Source organism: Brassica napus, chromosome A3 (assembly GCF_020379485.1).
Source record: "Brassica napus cultivar Da-Ae chromosome A3, Da-Ae, whole genome shotgun sequence".
NCBI lineage: Eukaryota > Viridiplantae > Streptophyta > Magnoliopsida > Brassicales > Brassicaceae > Brassica > Brassica napus.
Genome location: NC_063436.1, coordinates 5,201,946 through 5,218,875, shown reverse-complemented (window position 1 = coordinate 5,218,875; position 16,930 = coordinate 5,201,946). Strand labels below are relative to the sequence as shown.

At 33.8% G+C, this 16,930-nt stretch overlaps 2 protein-coding genes across 2 annotated transcripts; one reads left to right on the top strand and one right to left on the bottom strand.

The window, feature by feature from the left end:
• Positions 1-7,780: 7,780 nt before the first annotated feature.
• LOC125599510 lies at positions 7,781-9,451 on the bottom strand. Its single transcript, XM_048772795.1, has 2 exons — positions 8,569-9,451; positions 7,781-8,267 (listed from the first exon to the last, which is right to left on the bottom strand). The coding sequence occupies exons 1-2, from the start codon at positions 9,302-9,304 to the stop codon at positions 8,200-8,202; spliced, it is 804 nt and encodes a 267-aa protein (XP_048628752.1). The 5' UTR covers positions 9,305-9,451; the 3' UTR covers positions 7,781-8,199.
• A 3,035-nt stretch (positions 9,452-12,486) lies between these two features.
• Positions 12,487-13,305, top strand: LOC106443295 (zinc finger protein 2). The gene has a single exon (XM_013884869.3). It carries the CDS (start codon positions 12,554-12,556, stop codon positions 13,139-13,141), a length of 588 nt encoding a protein of 195 aa, XP_013740323.1. The 5' UTR covers positions 12,487-12,553; the 3' UTR covers positions 13,142-13,305.
• The last annotated feature ends 3,625 nt before the right edge of the window (positions 13,306-16,930 follow it).

The window sequence follows — 16,930 nt, the reverse complement described above, 5'->3', positions numbered from 1 at the left end:
GATTGGAGTCAAATATAAATTTGGTAAAATAAAACTAAGAACGTGGTCGGCTTCGAACTTCGTGACCCGCAACAGTCTCATCTTGCCACTTCCTCTCTGTAAAGTTAATTAACGAGTTGACTTTTTAGAGATCTCATTGTACTGCGTTGCCTTTTTCTCTCTCTACTTGCTTAGATCTTTTATGAATCACCTCAAATTTTCACATAATACTTTTTTTTAACGCTTTTAGAAATATTTTTCATATGAAATTCCAAATTATATGCGTAAGTATTTGAGGATGCCTAGACTTAATTTACAAAGTCAAAACGACGAATTATGCAGAAGTTAGAGAAAATGCTTACAAAAGATTTTCAGTATGGTATAAGGAATATTGTCAAGAATGAATTTCATAGGACTACTCAGGGTGATGCAGTCAGGTATGAATCCTCGTAAGGCAACTAGAATTATTGGCCGTAATATTTTCTATGTAATATTTTTCATAATTTGTAATAACATAATTAACCAAAAAAAGTCAAAACGACCAAAACTATATGGGAACTTTATATTCTCTAGTCAACGATGTAATTGGAACTTTTGTGGGCCCAAAAGGAAGGTCAACATAGCCATTTTCCCATAAAGACCAATATTCAAATTAAGCCCAACTAGGTCATATCCATGATCCATCCGAATAAAGTAGGCCGACGGACGAAGACTCAATTGTAAAATCAAGATAAGAGGATATGATATGGTCGCAAAATATGATCGGTGTAAGTCTGACTGTCTAAGGATATGATGCCCTTGCTCTAGGTAACGAATAAAACTTGAAAATGTCTTCGTACAGCTTAGATTTTAAAACAACAGAAGAATATAACGAAACTGGTAAAAATATTATGCTGTACTTTTAATATGTGATGAACTGAAACCGGTAAAACGAAGGTTTTAAAACGAGTATCAATATGATATAGCGAGTGAAAAATCAAAATTTGTAAAAAAACAAAGTGCAAGTATGTTTTCAAAAAAAAAAAAGTATGTTTTCGAGCATATTATATAGTTTATAACATATTTTTTTTCCTTTTTTGCTTTCTCATTTTTAAAGCTTCATTAATCTAATGGTTACTCGTTACAAATCATTCATACATTTATTTGCTTAAGCCCCCTGCATGGAACTCTTACCGATTTTAATTGATTCAACGCCTAGAAATGAGGCGTTTGTATTTTTATTTGTTGCAAAAATGTTTTTAGTGAAGGCAAGAGATCGTGAGCCGTTTGTTAACTAAAAAGCCCATTATCACTAAGGAACCCCATCCTTAACAAGAGATTCAAAGACGCTTAAAAAAACCAAAATTGTGTATTTTTTTAAAACTCAGCTATTAATGTTTTTTTTTCAAAAAACGTAAATTTGAGGATTTATACCACTGTTGTGCGTGTAGCATACTGTACATGATACCGTTGTATAAAGTAATTGAAAAAGGTGTAAGAAAATGACACGACTTGAGATAATTGTTTCTGTTTTGCTTTGCTGGATACGTACGGCCCTTTACTTTCTACTATGATTTACAATACGACATTCACATACAGTATATTGTTAATGACTAATTCAAAATATTAAAAGCTAACGATTTTAACCTCTCATAACCAGAGCCGGTCCTAACAATTATAGGGCTAGAAGCAAATCTGAAAAAATCTGGCCTATTTATATTCACCCTTTACAAGAATAAAAAAAATTTAAACAATGTCAATAGGGTTGTTCGAACTCCCCACCTCCTTGACATAAATACATAGCATTACCATCTAAGCTATTAAATCATTTATGTCCATATGTGGCCGGTATATTTAATACTTTAGTCACGGCCGGAAGCACCCGCTTCTCTCGCTTCCGTCCAAGACCGCCTCTGCTCATAACAACAACAAAAAGAAACAAAACAATGGTTATTGGTTGTTGTATTTTAATGGATTTGAAAATCCAACTAAATGTAGTGTTATTGGTTTTATGATTTTCAAATTTATATTAAGATCATGTGTTATTGGTTTAGTGATTCATAAATGTTATATCAAATCAAATGTTATTCAATCACATGGATTTACTAATAACTTTGATTTTATAATGGATTTGAATGAATTTTTTTGGATTTTTTTGGATTTTTTTGTTAAAAAATACAAAGAATCAAATCCGAGGATAAACTTCCAAATTTGTAAATACTAATCCGAAAAAATTTAAAAACCTGCATATTTTATTTGAATTTATAAATACTACCTGAATTTCTAAATTAATCAATATGTAAACCAATAACATCTTCAGCGTATGGAATAAATGACAACTGACAAGACATCAGTTTCATGTTCACGCTTGGAGATTCGAATAGTCAACTTTGTTTCACTCTTTTGTCTGCCACTTTTGTTTAACAATGTTAACAGAAATGCATATACACTTTGATTGTGTTCTCTTCTGGTCTTTTTATCAGCCATGTCCTCTTCTTTTTATTCTCCTTACTTTCTTTGATAATCCCATTTAATCATCTATTCAGTTAAACTTATCATATGCAGGAAAACTTGCAACATCTTTTTGACTATTTTATTGCATGAATCTTGAATTTTATGGTCACTTGTTTTCCTTAATACTATATGTAAATCACATGTTTATTCTTCTTCTTAGGTTCTAAATTTTGCCTATGTGCTTCAGGCCTTTTTTTAATGCTTCTTTGGCAGCATTTTGTCCTGCACAAAAGAATTCCCAAAGCTACATTTTTGAAGGTTGATATTATAATCATTGATATAGTTCCAATTCCAACTAATGTAGATTCAGTAACTTTCTAAATCTGTTTTAGTTACTATATACAATACATGGCGTGGCTTTTAGGAAAACTACAAATGATTATACAAAATTTAAGTGGGTTAATTTGTGGAAGCACCGTAGCCTAATGGTTAAAGTTTAAAGGTTTCTACACTCAGGTCTGTGGTTTAAATCCTAGATTATGCAATTTATTTGCAGATTACAGGAAATCCATGTTTAAAGTTCCGGAGAGAGCAATTTATTAAACAATTATGCAGACTACGTAAGAAAGACTTACAAGGGATCTTCAACATGGTGCAAGTAAATCTGGTATGGCGTGGATCTTCATAAGACGGTTCATGTGATGCAGTTAGGCGTATGTCTTCATAAGACATGTAGTATTGTCGGTTGTCGAATCGTCTATGTAATCTTTCTCATATCATAATTGTAAGATCATAATATATCAGCGTTAAAAAAAGTGGGTTAATTTCAATTAATTTGATTCAAAATTTAATTAGTTCGGTTTGAGTTTTGGCATGATTTGGATATATTTTTCACTATAAAATAAAAAAAATGAAATAATCAATTTCCAAACCAAACCGAATCGAAAACAAAATAGACCCGTTGGAAAATGTACACAAAAGGTCCAAAACCATTATAGTTTAGCATTGTTTCATAGCCAAACAATTCATATCACTAATCTGTCGCTATTTTCGATTGTTTAAGGATATGTTAACTCTTAGTGGATGGATATGTAATCAAGGTAGGATAAGACGCTAAAAGAAAGTGACATGGAGATTCGGATAAGAGCGCAATAAAATGATGAACTGAGATTACATTATGCATAGTATCCTCCTCTATGGTTAAGAATATATACAGATATATATATATATATATATATATATATATATATATATATATAAGAACATGAATTTTGTTGTTTATAATTTTATCCACTAACGATTTGAAAGTTTACAACGATTGAAGCTTGCATAGTGACTTGCACCATAAGATACAGTTCTCTTTTCTTAACTGTGTTGTCTTTTACGTGGTCCATCGCGAAATTCTTTGTCTCTCTCGATTAAATTTCTAAGTTGAGATTCTAGGTCATGGACCTACCAATAACGATACAGGAATTGTTATTTGGCACATATAATCACACTTTGGAATGGTGATTTTACATGTTTATATTATTCACTAACATTCATCATATAGTTTTTCATTTTTATTTTACAATTTCTGAAAGTGATTTCATTGAGTAATTGATGAGTGCTTATTAAAACAATATTTTAGCATTCAATATACCTTAATATTTTTTTGTTTTTCTTGTAACTGGATATACCTTAATATTTGGTCAGACAAAATTAGGATCATCAACCACAACTGAGTTCTGTGTCCCTGACTCGGTTTATACTCAACTAACGTTCCAAACAATGATTTATCATGTGTGGATATAATAGAATGGGAGACGGCACCATCGAGGAAACTACCTCCTTTTTTTCATCTCCACATAATAGACAAATTGGTATGTGATCATATCATTGACCTTCGCTACAGAGAGGCTACCAACTCTTTTTTTTTTTGCTAAAAGTTAAATATCATAGATATGAAAAGAGATTTACAGAAAGTAGAATCTAGAGCATGTTACACCATGGCAAAAAAAGAATAAAAAACATAGTGATAATAGGTTGATCAACGCATCCACTTGGACGTGAGACTTAGGAAGGGCTTCCTCTCTCGTCTGCAGTGATAGTATTGCGCACCTCTTTGTCTATAAGCCGGTGGATAGAATCTGGAGGCAAGACAATGCGGTTGTGCAAGACATTGTTTCTCTGTTTCTACTAGTGGTAAATTACAGATTGTGCAGCTAGCTTCCTCAAGACATAGTGGCTACCGACACTTACATCGGTGATATTGAAAGGAACTTCATTAATACTATGTGCTTAACTATCTCTCCTTGATAATCTAAAGAGATATTCTCTATTTATGCTTTATAATATAAAACCTGATAAGACTTGGAGGTTTTATATCATACAACTTGATAATGTAAAGTGATATTCTCTATTTTCCTATACCTTTTATATTATCTTTAAAACTTATATAACGTAGCTCAACTCTTCAACTATAAAATGTCTGAACCCTGTAACCTGTTGACAATAAAAGAAAAGTATGCATCTTACATATGTATGTTTATGAATGAATAATAAATATTTTCAGAACACAAACTTATTATTTCAAATCACTCTATCAACATGTATGTATCATAGTTATATCATCTTAATACTGTTGAATTGATATGTGGAGTGCAAGCATGTACAGTGGTATGAACTCTTTTCACATATATATTGAATATAGTTTTTTTTTTTTTTGAACACCAAATGCTTATATTAAACTAAACGCCCCATGGGCTAAGTCGATTACAACCGGAGTGATCCTCGACGGTAAACAGATAAACGGAAACAATTAAAACATAGCGAAGGATAGATGTGGCTAAGGAGAGAAGAGACCCATAGAGAAGCTTCACTTGTAATCCTAAAGCCTGCATTCGAAAGAACGCAAAAAAGTCGAAATCGACGTTGAAGAACCCAACCACCGGGTTTTGATAACAAGAAGTCTGAGAACCTCCGTAGACGATTGCAGCTCCGAGGAAAGGGTCGCACTGTGAAGAACCGTCGATGCTTGAGACGGCATAATGTAATGGAGACGCAGCGATGTTATTGTAGCAATCAGAACTAGCGAAACCACACTCTTGCACGGTAGCTCTTGCGATGAGGGAAAAGGAAGGGGATTGTAGAACCGAATCTGTGAAGAACCGTCGATGCTTGAGACGGCGTATTGTGATAGAGGCGCAGCGGAGACATAGTAGCGTGAAGATCTGGCGCATCCACACTCTTGCACAATAGTATCGGAAGTGAGGAAAGGGGTGAGAAGTCACCTCTGTGAAGAACCGTCGATGCTTGAGACGGCGTAATGTGATGGAAACGCAGCAGTGACATAGTAGCGAGAAAATCAGGCGAATCCACACTCTTACACAATAGATAACTGAGACGCTGCGGCAGTTGACTAGAAACATATCAAATCTGAAACCAATCTTTGGAGGGGTCGTCACTTTGAACGAAAACTTCTCAACGGAAGATTCTGCGAACAAACCAAAGTCCAAAAGATGGTTGGAGCCCTGTAGAGTCTCGGCGGTGTTGAAGGAGGTGCGACATCGAGGTTGGAGGCGAACAAAGGGCTTGATGGGACCAGGTAACAGTCGCGGACCGGACGCAAAAGATTCATCGGAGATAGTAGAAACCATCTCCAACCGGAGAGTAAAGAGCATCACGACTATGTGGGGAGTGGTGGTGGTGGCTTGCGTCGGAGGAGACCCGTAGTCAACAGATCCATATTGGTTTTTACCGGAGTCGAAAGGAGTTTTGTCGACGGAGAAGCAGCGTGCGTCATACGTTGAAACATTAAGCTCACCAGAGTCATCCGGTCTACCGGCGAGACAGACCGGAAGTGAAGCACATGACTCGCCGGAGAGACAAGGAGGGCCGTCGAGAGAAGGCCCTGTCGGGATGGAGCTCGGGCTTAGACGACAGTGATAATCCGGATCTGGAGTAGTGGTCTCGGGAACCTTGAACAGAGCATCAAGAAGAGAGGATTTTGACTCAAGCCTTTCCGGATCTAAAAGGGGAGAGCTCGTGAGTTGAGGTCTATGCTCTGGCATGAGGTGAAGCGGGTCGCCGGCGAAGGAGGATGGATGGAGCGACGGCAGGGAAAGGAGGAGCTGAATCTCAGATCTGAGGAAGCTTGTGGAAGAGCTGCCACGGTAGGGGACACAGAGGTCAGAGAAGCAGCAGTGGGAGTCAGAGGAGTTGATGACATAGTCGCTGGTGGTCATATTGAATATAGTTAATTTTAATATTTCCATCATAAAGTAACTATGTACTAAGTAATAATAGTTATACTATTTTCCAATATCTATTTTTTACTATTCATTATACAATTGCAATAGCGTGCCATTCACGAACACATGAATTTGAGATAAAATTTGGATTTCATATTAAAGTAAGATATTGTTATTAGAAGTGGACAAAGGAAAAACATGTTCGCAACCATTCCCGTCTAAGTTCTTTCAATAGATGTACATAATACTGATAACATATTTCTACAAATCGCTGACCAAATATTTGTTACAAAGTACAAATTCTATATGCTTTGACTGATTAGAGTATATATATATATATATCGGATTAACATTTATTACCCCCCCCCTTAAATATCTTAATTTATAATCTGTATAGAACTAATCAAGAAAATTAACATGAACATAACAAATCATGCGAAACAAATCTTGTTGTGTTGTGTCTGTAATAAAGAGACAAAATGCTCAGCGCAAACTTAGCCGATTGTTTAGATTATAATCCCACAATCATGGTCTAATCTTGTTCTAATCATTCCCTTATTCTTCTTTCTAAGAAAAAACGATTATGAATTTATTAATTTTATAGTGATCAGATCTGATCTTTAGTTTTTATTATTTATTTTTGCTTCAGTCTATAGGTAAGTTTTCCTTGGGTAAGTGGACATTATGGGAGCGTTATGTGTGTCATTGTTGCTATTGGTTGAAGTCGTACGGCGAATTTACATAAACGAATCAACTTGATGAATATTTTTTAGCTTTATAATTCAGTCCCATTCAGGCATTCACTTCCCATGTGCCATCCTGAGAGCAACTTTGCTATAATTATTTAATCATATATATATATATATATATTTAACAAATGATATACTGGGTTCAACATATACTCTCCCCAATACATGTAAGGGATCTAATTTTTAAGACAACGAAGGTTTCATGTTTCTCTATTTTGGTATTTTTTAAAAATATCATAGTGTTGGTGTTTATGGTTTTTGATATTTTGATATTTTTCTGGTGGTTTTTAAAAAAATTAACCAATATATAGTGTTAGTGTTTAAGAAAACAGAGTATTTCATGTTTCTCTTAATTGAATTCATACGTTTTTTAATTAAGTTCAGACGTTTTTTTTTTTTTGTCAACAATTTTATTTCATATCCAACTCAAAGCAGAGTACTTGAAATACAAAGTCTGGGTACAACACCCTTTGCAAAAGCAACAGCTAAACATAATGCTGTGCGTAGATTATAAACACATGATAACGGAGTGAAGAGAGGAACAAGGTTTTTGAAGCTCAAGAAACCTGTAATCTCATTCAAGTCCATCCCTAAGCGCAGGGAACAGAAGGGGACGATTGAGTCCGGAAGAATCTGAAGTCTTGAGAGTCCAGTTGATATTGCTGGTTGAGAGGCTTTGTGAATCATCACCGCTTTGACGACGTGTCCAGAGCCCACTCTACTCAATAAGCGATGGAGGACACGGCCTTGCATCCACATTCCCTTTGCCGGGCAAATCTGAAAGTAACCAATTGGGAAAGACCCAGCTACAAGCTCAAAGGCGACCAAACACCTCTTTGAAGAGACTGAGAGCTGTGAGGAGAACCACCATAGCCTAAACACGCCTGAGATAAGTGAAACCATGTCCACAGAGACAGCAGTCCAAATAAAATCCTCACACTGAGGTAACAAAGTAGTATCACAACGAGTAACTTCCTCATACTGAGGTAAAGAGAGCTTCAACCTGAAACTCAAAGGGAGTGTAACATCCTCAAAAAGAGGTACAGAGCTAATCCAGGATAGCATTACCTCTTCATTCCGAATTAAAATGGGGTTCGTATTGAGATAACTAAGATCTACTAGGAGGCAAGGATCGAACAATCGTGACTCACTCCAGCAAATTAAAAACACCATACCTTGCGAGAGCTTGAAGCAAGAGAAGATAGGCCTTGACTGAGAACTGCATAAAGCAGTAGAGAGCTCCACTTCAAAATGCTGCATTGCGGTATTAAGAGCTGCCAACAGAGAGAAAATCACCACCAATATTTCAACCTTCCAAGCCCAGTCCTCAAGACTTTGAAGAGATGAGTAATGAAGGGAAGTCAGCTTGCACTCAGCTATTGATACCAATAATCTTGCAACAGATAAGGAAACCACACACGACTCTTGATGATAAATCGTTGATGCCCTTAAGGCTGACTTTAACAAAACATGTTCCACACAAGAGGTAATAATTATCGGCTTTGAAACGGGATAATGTCGAAAGGAGGAGTAACTCAGGCCAGAGTTGAGAGCTCCGGAGGGAGAAATTCCAGCCAACGAAAGATGCAGCAGAGCAGGCTGCGTGGATAGCACATCGACGTCTGGGCAGAGAGGCTTGAGCAAGCAACCGGTTGAAAAGCAGAGATCCCATGGCATAAGAGATTCGATTTCCTTTTGATTGAGAGGAGCGGTGTAAGACGGCGAGAACTGGCGGAGAAAGGGACAAACCAGCAGGACCGGTGGAGGGTCTGGAGGATTTATCGGAAACACCACGACAAGATCCGGATCTGGTGGTTCAGGCGGCAGGGGAGGAGAACCAAACGGGACAGTTGCAGAGGAACCCATTGGAGGAGAAGAGGGAGAGCTTCGGGATGGTGAGCGAAACGTCATCAGCAGCGGAAGAGAGGCTCGTGATTAGGACAGGAGGAGCTGCACCGGAAAGAGACCTTCATTCTGGCGGAGATGCAAGCTGTGCGGCTGCCTTGGACTCCGTGCCTGAGAGAGAACCAGCTAGGGCGAACTCTTTTTCATTTTATTAAGTTCAGACGTTTAAAAAAAAAAAATTAACCAATTATATTGGCAATTAAGATAATACCTTTATTATTTATAGAGATGCAGTTACAAAGATGGAATTTTGGTCACTAGTTTAGAAAACGAACACCGAAACAATAGGAAATTATGTAATCCATCATCAATCAATTATGGTTTTTTTGGGAAAAAAGGAAGTGACTGGTGGTGGATGTAGATATTTTAGACATCCAAAATTTAATCAAAAATCATGTATATTAACCAATCAAGTTTTGCTTTTCTTAAAAATATTTACAGCAAAAAAACTTTTACATCGAAAAAATTTACAAAATAAATCTATACGACTTAAATTCTACAGCAAAAAAAACACAGATCTACCAACCATTCCAATCACTTCCATAATTTTTTTTTTTTTGAAAGAGTTAACAGCCAGATATAATTTCACAGAAACTAATCACAAAATTGAGAAATTTCACAAAATTTTAATTCTTGATGGCAACTTTGCAAAAACCCATCAATATAATTATAACATTCTTATGATAAAGCGTCATAATGGACGCAATCTATCTTATAATTATCCGTCTGCGTTTTATCCAATACATAGTAAGGTATATATAAAGTACATACTTGTATTGTAGACTAATCGTCATTCGTCACATGAAGTATTAATGTCGTCCCATCGTAGGACAAATAGATTTGAGGTGGACAACAACATAGTCCAACCATCCTTTTTAACTTTATTTTGGTCGCTTCATCTTACACGTCTCCTCATAATCAATCACATAAAATGCATTCAGTTTCCATGACAACCCCACCACCACTCCCCCCCCCCCCCCCCCCCCCCCAAAAAAAAAACAGTAGGGGTATTATATTTCACTCTGGTTCGGTTTATATTTTACCATGACCTATCATAAACTACTGGTACAAAATAACTAAGTACATATGAGAAAATGATTTAAATCACAATGCCTCAATATATGTATCTAAGTTTTTTTGGATCTTTTCGAGTTTAATCTGTGTTTATTCACACCATTCAAAAATAAATTTTTTTTTTTGATAATCCAGTATCCGACCGCTAAGCGCGATCGACTAACCCACCGGGCCTAAGCCCATGCCATTACAGGATTTTTAAGCGTCCACTTAAGGGCCCCTGTTTACGCGAAGCGGTCTGGAGGGCGAGAGGAGCCCATGTAAATCCCCTCGTGGCCACTCAAGTTGTTTGCAGCCGCGGGGATTCGAACCCAGGAGTATTGGGAATTGCACCCTCAGCCTGAAATCCCTCCTACCACTAGCCCACCTTGAGTGGTTCATTCAAAAATAAATTATACCGATAAATTATATTGGTAAGCTTTTTTTTACCAAAGGAATTTAGTTTTATAAAAGTATAAATTGTCTACAACTCTAAAACTTATACTGATTTTATAATTGTTTTTTGGTTTAAGATTTTTCTAGTTATTAGCTGCTAGAAATAAATAATTGATCAATCAGTTTTACTTGGCTGGTTAGAAAGTACCATAAATTTAAAAACCGATCGGACCCAAAAGAACTTAATTAAAGAAAGCGAAACAAGCATGAGAGATTAGTACGAAAACGTAATCTCTTTCAATCTTTAAACGACAAAAGTCTTAATGAAACATATGTACACATGACACCGATGTGTGTCCTCATTGATCTTAAGTAATTAAAATTAATTGAATTCTTTTGAAACAATTCAAACTGAAATGACTTATACGCTTATAAACTCACGCAAGGCAAAACGTGATATATCGAAAGTGGGTTCACTGTGGTGCAGTCCACATCTTATCTGGTACGAACTCCTTGTGAACCGTTGGGTGGATATATTGATCGTACGGTGAGCGATGATTTTAATTTATTGGGGGTTAACATCATCTTACATGTTTAAGCCGAGTCAAAAGCTTTATCACGGCAAGTGTTCATTGCCATTACTGGAAATTTGATAAGAGAGCTTTGATCTTAAGTCTTTCTTTTGTCATAAATTAATGAACCTAATAGCTGTTTTGATTGAAATCCTATTCACATTTGTGTATACCTTTTTACGTTTAACTTTTCTCTTAGTTCCATTTTATGTTTTTTTTTTTGACTAAATCCATTTTATGTTTTATTGACCAATTATACGTCTTAATATTTGGAGATTGAAAAATGTAACCCTTAAATACAAATTTATGAACTACATTATCTTTTTTTTTAAAATGTAACCCTTAATACAAGTTAATGATATAAATTTCGGAAACTTGATGCATGCATTCATAAACTTACAAAGTACAATAGAATTAATTTGAGTTAGTTCATTTTCTCAGAATATACAAATTAATGATATAATCTATATAAATTTCTGAAACTTGATGCATGCATTCACAAACTTACAAAGTAAAATAGAATTAATTTGAGTGAGTTCGTTTTCTCAGAATCAAATGGCTTTAGATAAAAAAAAAAAACAATTATTACAATCACATGCATAGTTACATACTTCATTTTGATTTTTGAACGTGACATCATCTTAAAGGTTGCTTAGCAAAGTCATATAAATAGAATTTCTAATTATGTGATCATCTTTATCTCATGTTATTTTTGGTATGAATTAAATTTGAACATAAACAGATTTCTTGGTTATGCTTAGAAAACTTTGGTATAGTTTTGGTATGAATAGAAAATTCTAAGGATTTTGCACATACCCTATGGTAATTTACGCAAAGATATGGTGTAAATAAATTTCAAATAGAAAAGGCATAAAACCTACAACACTCAAACTAAAACTGATATCTTCTATGTCTGGTCTAAACAATTACCACATGGGATATAATTTTTAAGGTGTTCAACACTCTGAAACGATACCATTAAATATAATAATACATGTATTGAGTAAAATATAATTCTCTGAAGGAAAATAATATTAGATGGACCGACAAAGGGTTCAAAGGGTGCCATTAATGGAGGCGACAACACTCGGATCCCCACTGATTCTTCCAGCTTCCATGTCTCATCTCTATAATCTCTCTCTCTCTCTCTCTCTCTCTCTCTCTCTCTCTCTCTCTCTCTCTCTCTCTCTCTCTCTCTCTCTCCCCATAATTTACAGTCGAAATTGCACCCAACATGAGTTTTGAGGAAACCTATACGCACCTTTACACCTTATATATAAGGCCCCTCAAGCCCAAAACCTTCAAACACACTTCTCTCCTCTTAATTATTTCTCTAACCTCTCTCTTCTCTCTCACTAAACGTTTAGGTATGGACTTTCAGCCAAACACATCCCTACGTCTAAGCCTACCAAGTTACAAGAACCATCAACTAAACCTGGAACTTGTCCTTGACCCTTCTTCTATGTCTTCCTCTTCCTCATCTTCCACAAACTCATCATCATGTTTGGAGCAGCCTAGGGTCTTCTCTTGTAACTATTGTCAAAGAAAATTTTACAGCTCTCAGGCTCTAGGTGGCCATCAAAACGCTCATAAGCTAGAGAGAACCTTAGCCAAGAAGAGTCGTGAACTCTTTAGATCCTCAACTACTGTTGATGTCGATCAGCCTTATCCATTCTCCGGCCGGTTTGAGCTCTACGGCCGTGGCTATGAAGGATTTGTCGAAAGCGGTGGCCCCAGGGACTTCTCAGGCCGTCGTGTGCCGGAGAGTGGTATTGATCAGGATCAAGAGATGAGTCACCTTGACTTGTCGTTAAGGCTTTAAAAATAATCTTCTAGTCGTATAATCGTATCAATGTTAATCCTTTAATTAATTGCTTTTCGATAAGTCTATTTCTTATTAGTCATTTTTCTTATGTTAAATCGAGCTCACGTTGTAACTATAGTCCTCAATTTAAATCAAACTCTTGTTTTGAAAGACGGTACCTATATTTCTGTGTTATTGATTTTCGAACTAAAAAGCTTTTTAAAACAAGTAAAAATGCAGGAACGGTTATTTTAATTATGCATAGTATGAGCCCATATATTACTTGGATTATAAAATGGATGAGTGTCGCTTATATATCATACATGATTGATCAATATATCAGTGTGCCCCGACAAGGAGACATCTGCTGCGAAACTATACTTAGTTAAGTAAATTTCTATATACGTATATCCCCTATATATTATTTGAGAAGCATTGCAACATTTTTTTATAGCCACATGTCATCACTAGAATGATTCTTAGAATCATTAGAGAAATAGGTTGGTCCATCTAAATATGTAATAAACTTTTTATTAAACCACAATAAATACATTATTAATGTGCTTCATTATTTCCTTAAATAAGATTATAGAATTGCCTAATGTGGCTAAAGTATATATGACAATTAATGATTTTGAATAATAAAGATTTGATAGAAATAAGTGTGTATTATAATTATATTTGTTTAATTTTAAGCTATTAAAATAAATTAAACCATCATAGTAACCATATAATAAAAATTAAAAAATTATTTATATATTATAGTTTGAATTTTTAAAAAAGAGTATAAATTACTAAAACTATTAAAAGTTTCACATTCAAATTTTGTGATCTATGATTTAAAAATTTTGTTATGACATGATACAAATAATTAAAAAATAATATAAGTTGAAAGTCTCATTTAATAAGTATCAATTATAAAAGATATATAAATATAAGTATCATTTTTAATTAAACTATATGCCATATAAAAATACATCAATATCTTAATTTTGAAATTTACTTTGAACATTTTTTTGATAAAAAATTTGAAAAAATATTGACAACTTAATTTTTTAAAATATTATAAATTACTTAAACCATTAATCCCACAATGAAAATTTTGTTATTACTAATTTAGACTTTTTGTTATAACAGATACAAATGAAAAATAAATATGAGCAAAAAGCATCATATAATAAATATTAATATTAAAATATACCATATATATATGTTACTATCATTTAAATTTAATTATATATCATATGAAATAGAAAAAATATTTTTTCGATTTATAAAATTTATTTATATGTTCGCACCAATTTAATTATATAAGTAGTAGATAATAAATTTTTAATTATTTAATATATATTTATTATTTCATAATATGTTATAAACATATAATATAAAAAATAATTTATATATATAATGTTCATCCCGCGCAAGGCGCGGGTCTTAACCTAGTATATACTTATATATCCACACATGACATCAACAAAAACATACCTATACGTATATTTCCGTATTTATATTTATACTAATAATTATATATTCCTCTCTTGAGTACGTCATCAAGTCATAAGTTTTGTTTTTACCTTTTTCTCACTAGTATTTTAATGAATATCCGAGGTTTTCATGACATTTTCTCCTAAATGTACATTTGCTAGATGATCAGCATTGTCACCATGTTTGGACTTTCTGACAAGTTTGATATATCTAATTATTGAATAGAAACTTCATGTACAAAATTTATATGTTATCTATACTATAATTCAAAATTTTGATGCGGAATTGGAAAGAGTAATTTTGACTAACCAAGAGACTAGAATTACAGTTATAACTACTGATAAAAAAATAAAAAAATGAGATGCATGGTATACTTTTACTTTTTACTATCACAAATCAAAGGTTTTGTTAAATACACACCATACAAAAATAAAATAACCAAAGTCGATAAATCAAATGCCACATGACAATGTTTTCAACTAGCTGCTTATTCGGTTTATTATAATTATATTACAATTTTTTTCACTAATTTTGGCCAACTTATAACATCTTGCTACAAATTGTACCGTTCTAAAAGTAAATTAATTAAGAGATGACTTATCACGAAAAAAGGTTGTTGGTGTATCGTTATTTGTTGAATTGTAAAAGCTATCAGCCTCCTAATACGGAAATATAGTTTTGAAAAGCTATTACTTGTACTTGGTCCCTTATTACTCATCACGCAGTTGCTTCTTGTTTTTAAGCATATGACAGCCGGCACCAGGCAACACCATAGTTTGCAGTGCCAAATTGAAATGAATAAAACATGTTAGAAAAATCGTTTTTTATAACCTTGAATATAGCTAAAAAAATACATCGAAAGTTCATTACATATATAAGGTGCAAATATTAAAATGCCTTCTTATGCTGGTACATTGCATAAACATATATGTGGCTATCTAATTTAATTTTGATTGGTCTATTTTGACTTGATATATGGACTTGAACAAAATAAAATTGACCCGACCGAAGGTATATCTGGTGGCGTGTATTAATTAGATGAGAGAATGCACGGAATTAAAAATATGACTTTTAGATTCAATAATGCAATGTCTGAATTGAGCAAGTCACGATGATCACTTCGTGAAGATAATGTTTCCCTTCTTCATGACCCTAAAAGTGATGTTAATTTGAACACAAGAAAAAAAAATCACAAAGAAAATGAAAAAGCGAACTCCGTTTTCGATTCTTAGTCGTTTCAGAATTCTATTGTTTTAAAAATAATTTATTTTTATTTTATATGTATAGATATAGATATTGTTCCCTTTTATTAATTTACTCTACATTAATTAAAGATAGAATTTAAATAACATTTAAGAAACAAGGTTAAGATGGTTATTGTTAAAGTTTCATGATAATATGAATGAAAAGTTTAGAACATCTAATAACTGGAAACGGAAAAACAACTAATTAGAAGATGTTTCAGTTGCATAATTTAACACTATTGTTGTAACTATTAGGTTTCTTGTAATAGCTTAGTAAAAAAAACTATTAAGTCTCATCTTTATTTGTATGTAAAGTCTAAAAACCATATTGTTTTGTCTAAAAGCAAAATTTATTGTGAAGCACGTATACTAAGTGTTGGAAACATAATTCAACTTGTTTTACGAATAAGTTTGGTACTATCATGTATACAATTTTTTGAAACCTCCGATTAATCATGGGTTTACAAATCTGTGGACAGTGAATTTTCCGGAGTTCAATCTTTTTACTGGAAAGAAATCTAAGACCGAGTAACAAAAAACATAGATTTTATTTCCCGATTTGGGTTATAATTTGAAGTTATCGTCTTCCATTTCTTATAATTTATAATAACCTTTTTGCAGGGTCAACAAATAAAATAGTTTCAAACCGTTTCATTGTTAAAATACTAATCATCTCTTTCACGTCTAAATCGATACATTGAATCTTGATAGCTTTTGTTGACATGTGATTGAAGAGATGTTTAAGAGATGAGTGTTATCGTCCAAACACGAATGCAACCTTCTAAACTTTATTAGTTACCAATCTTGTCCATCATTTACAAGAGAACAACAAGCTTTTTCTAGTGGAACTCGCTTTGTTATCATCTCATTTTTATCGATCTTCGTTTTGTTTTGCTTGTTCTATAAATACCGAGTAAGAGTTTTAGACGTAATGAATTAACATGCGGATCCAAAAGTGTCGTATCAATCTAAGTCTTTTTATAAGATATACCATGATAGTTTTTCAACATCTATTATAAGAGCGAGACAGATGCATGGGATATGAATTAGACTAGTTCAACTACAATGATTATGTTCT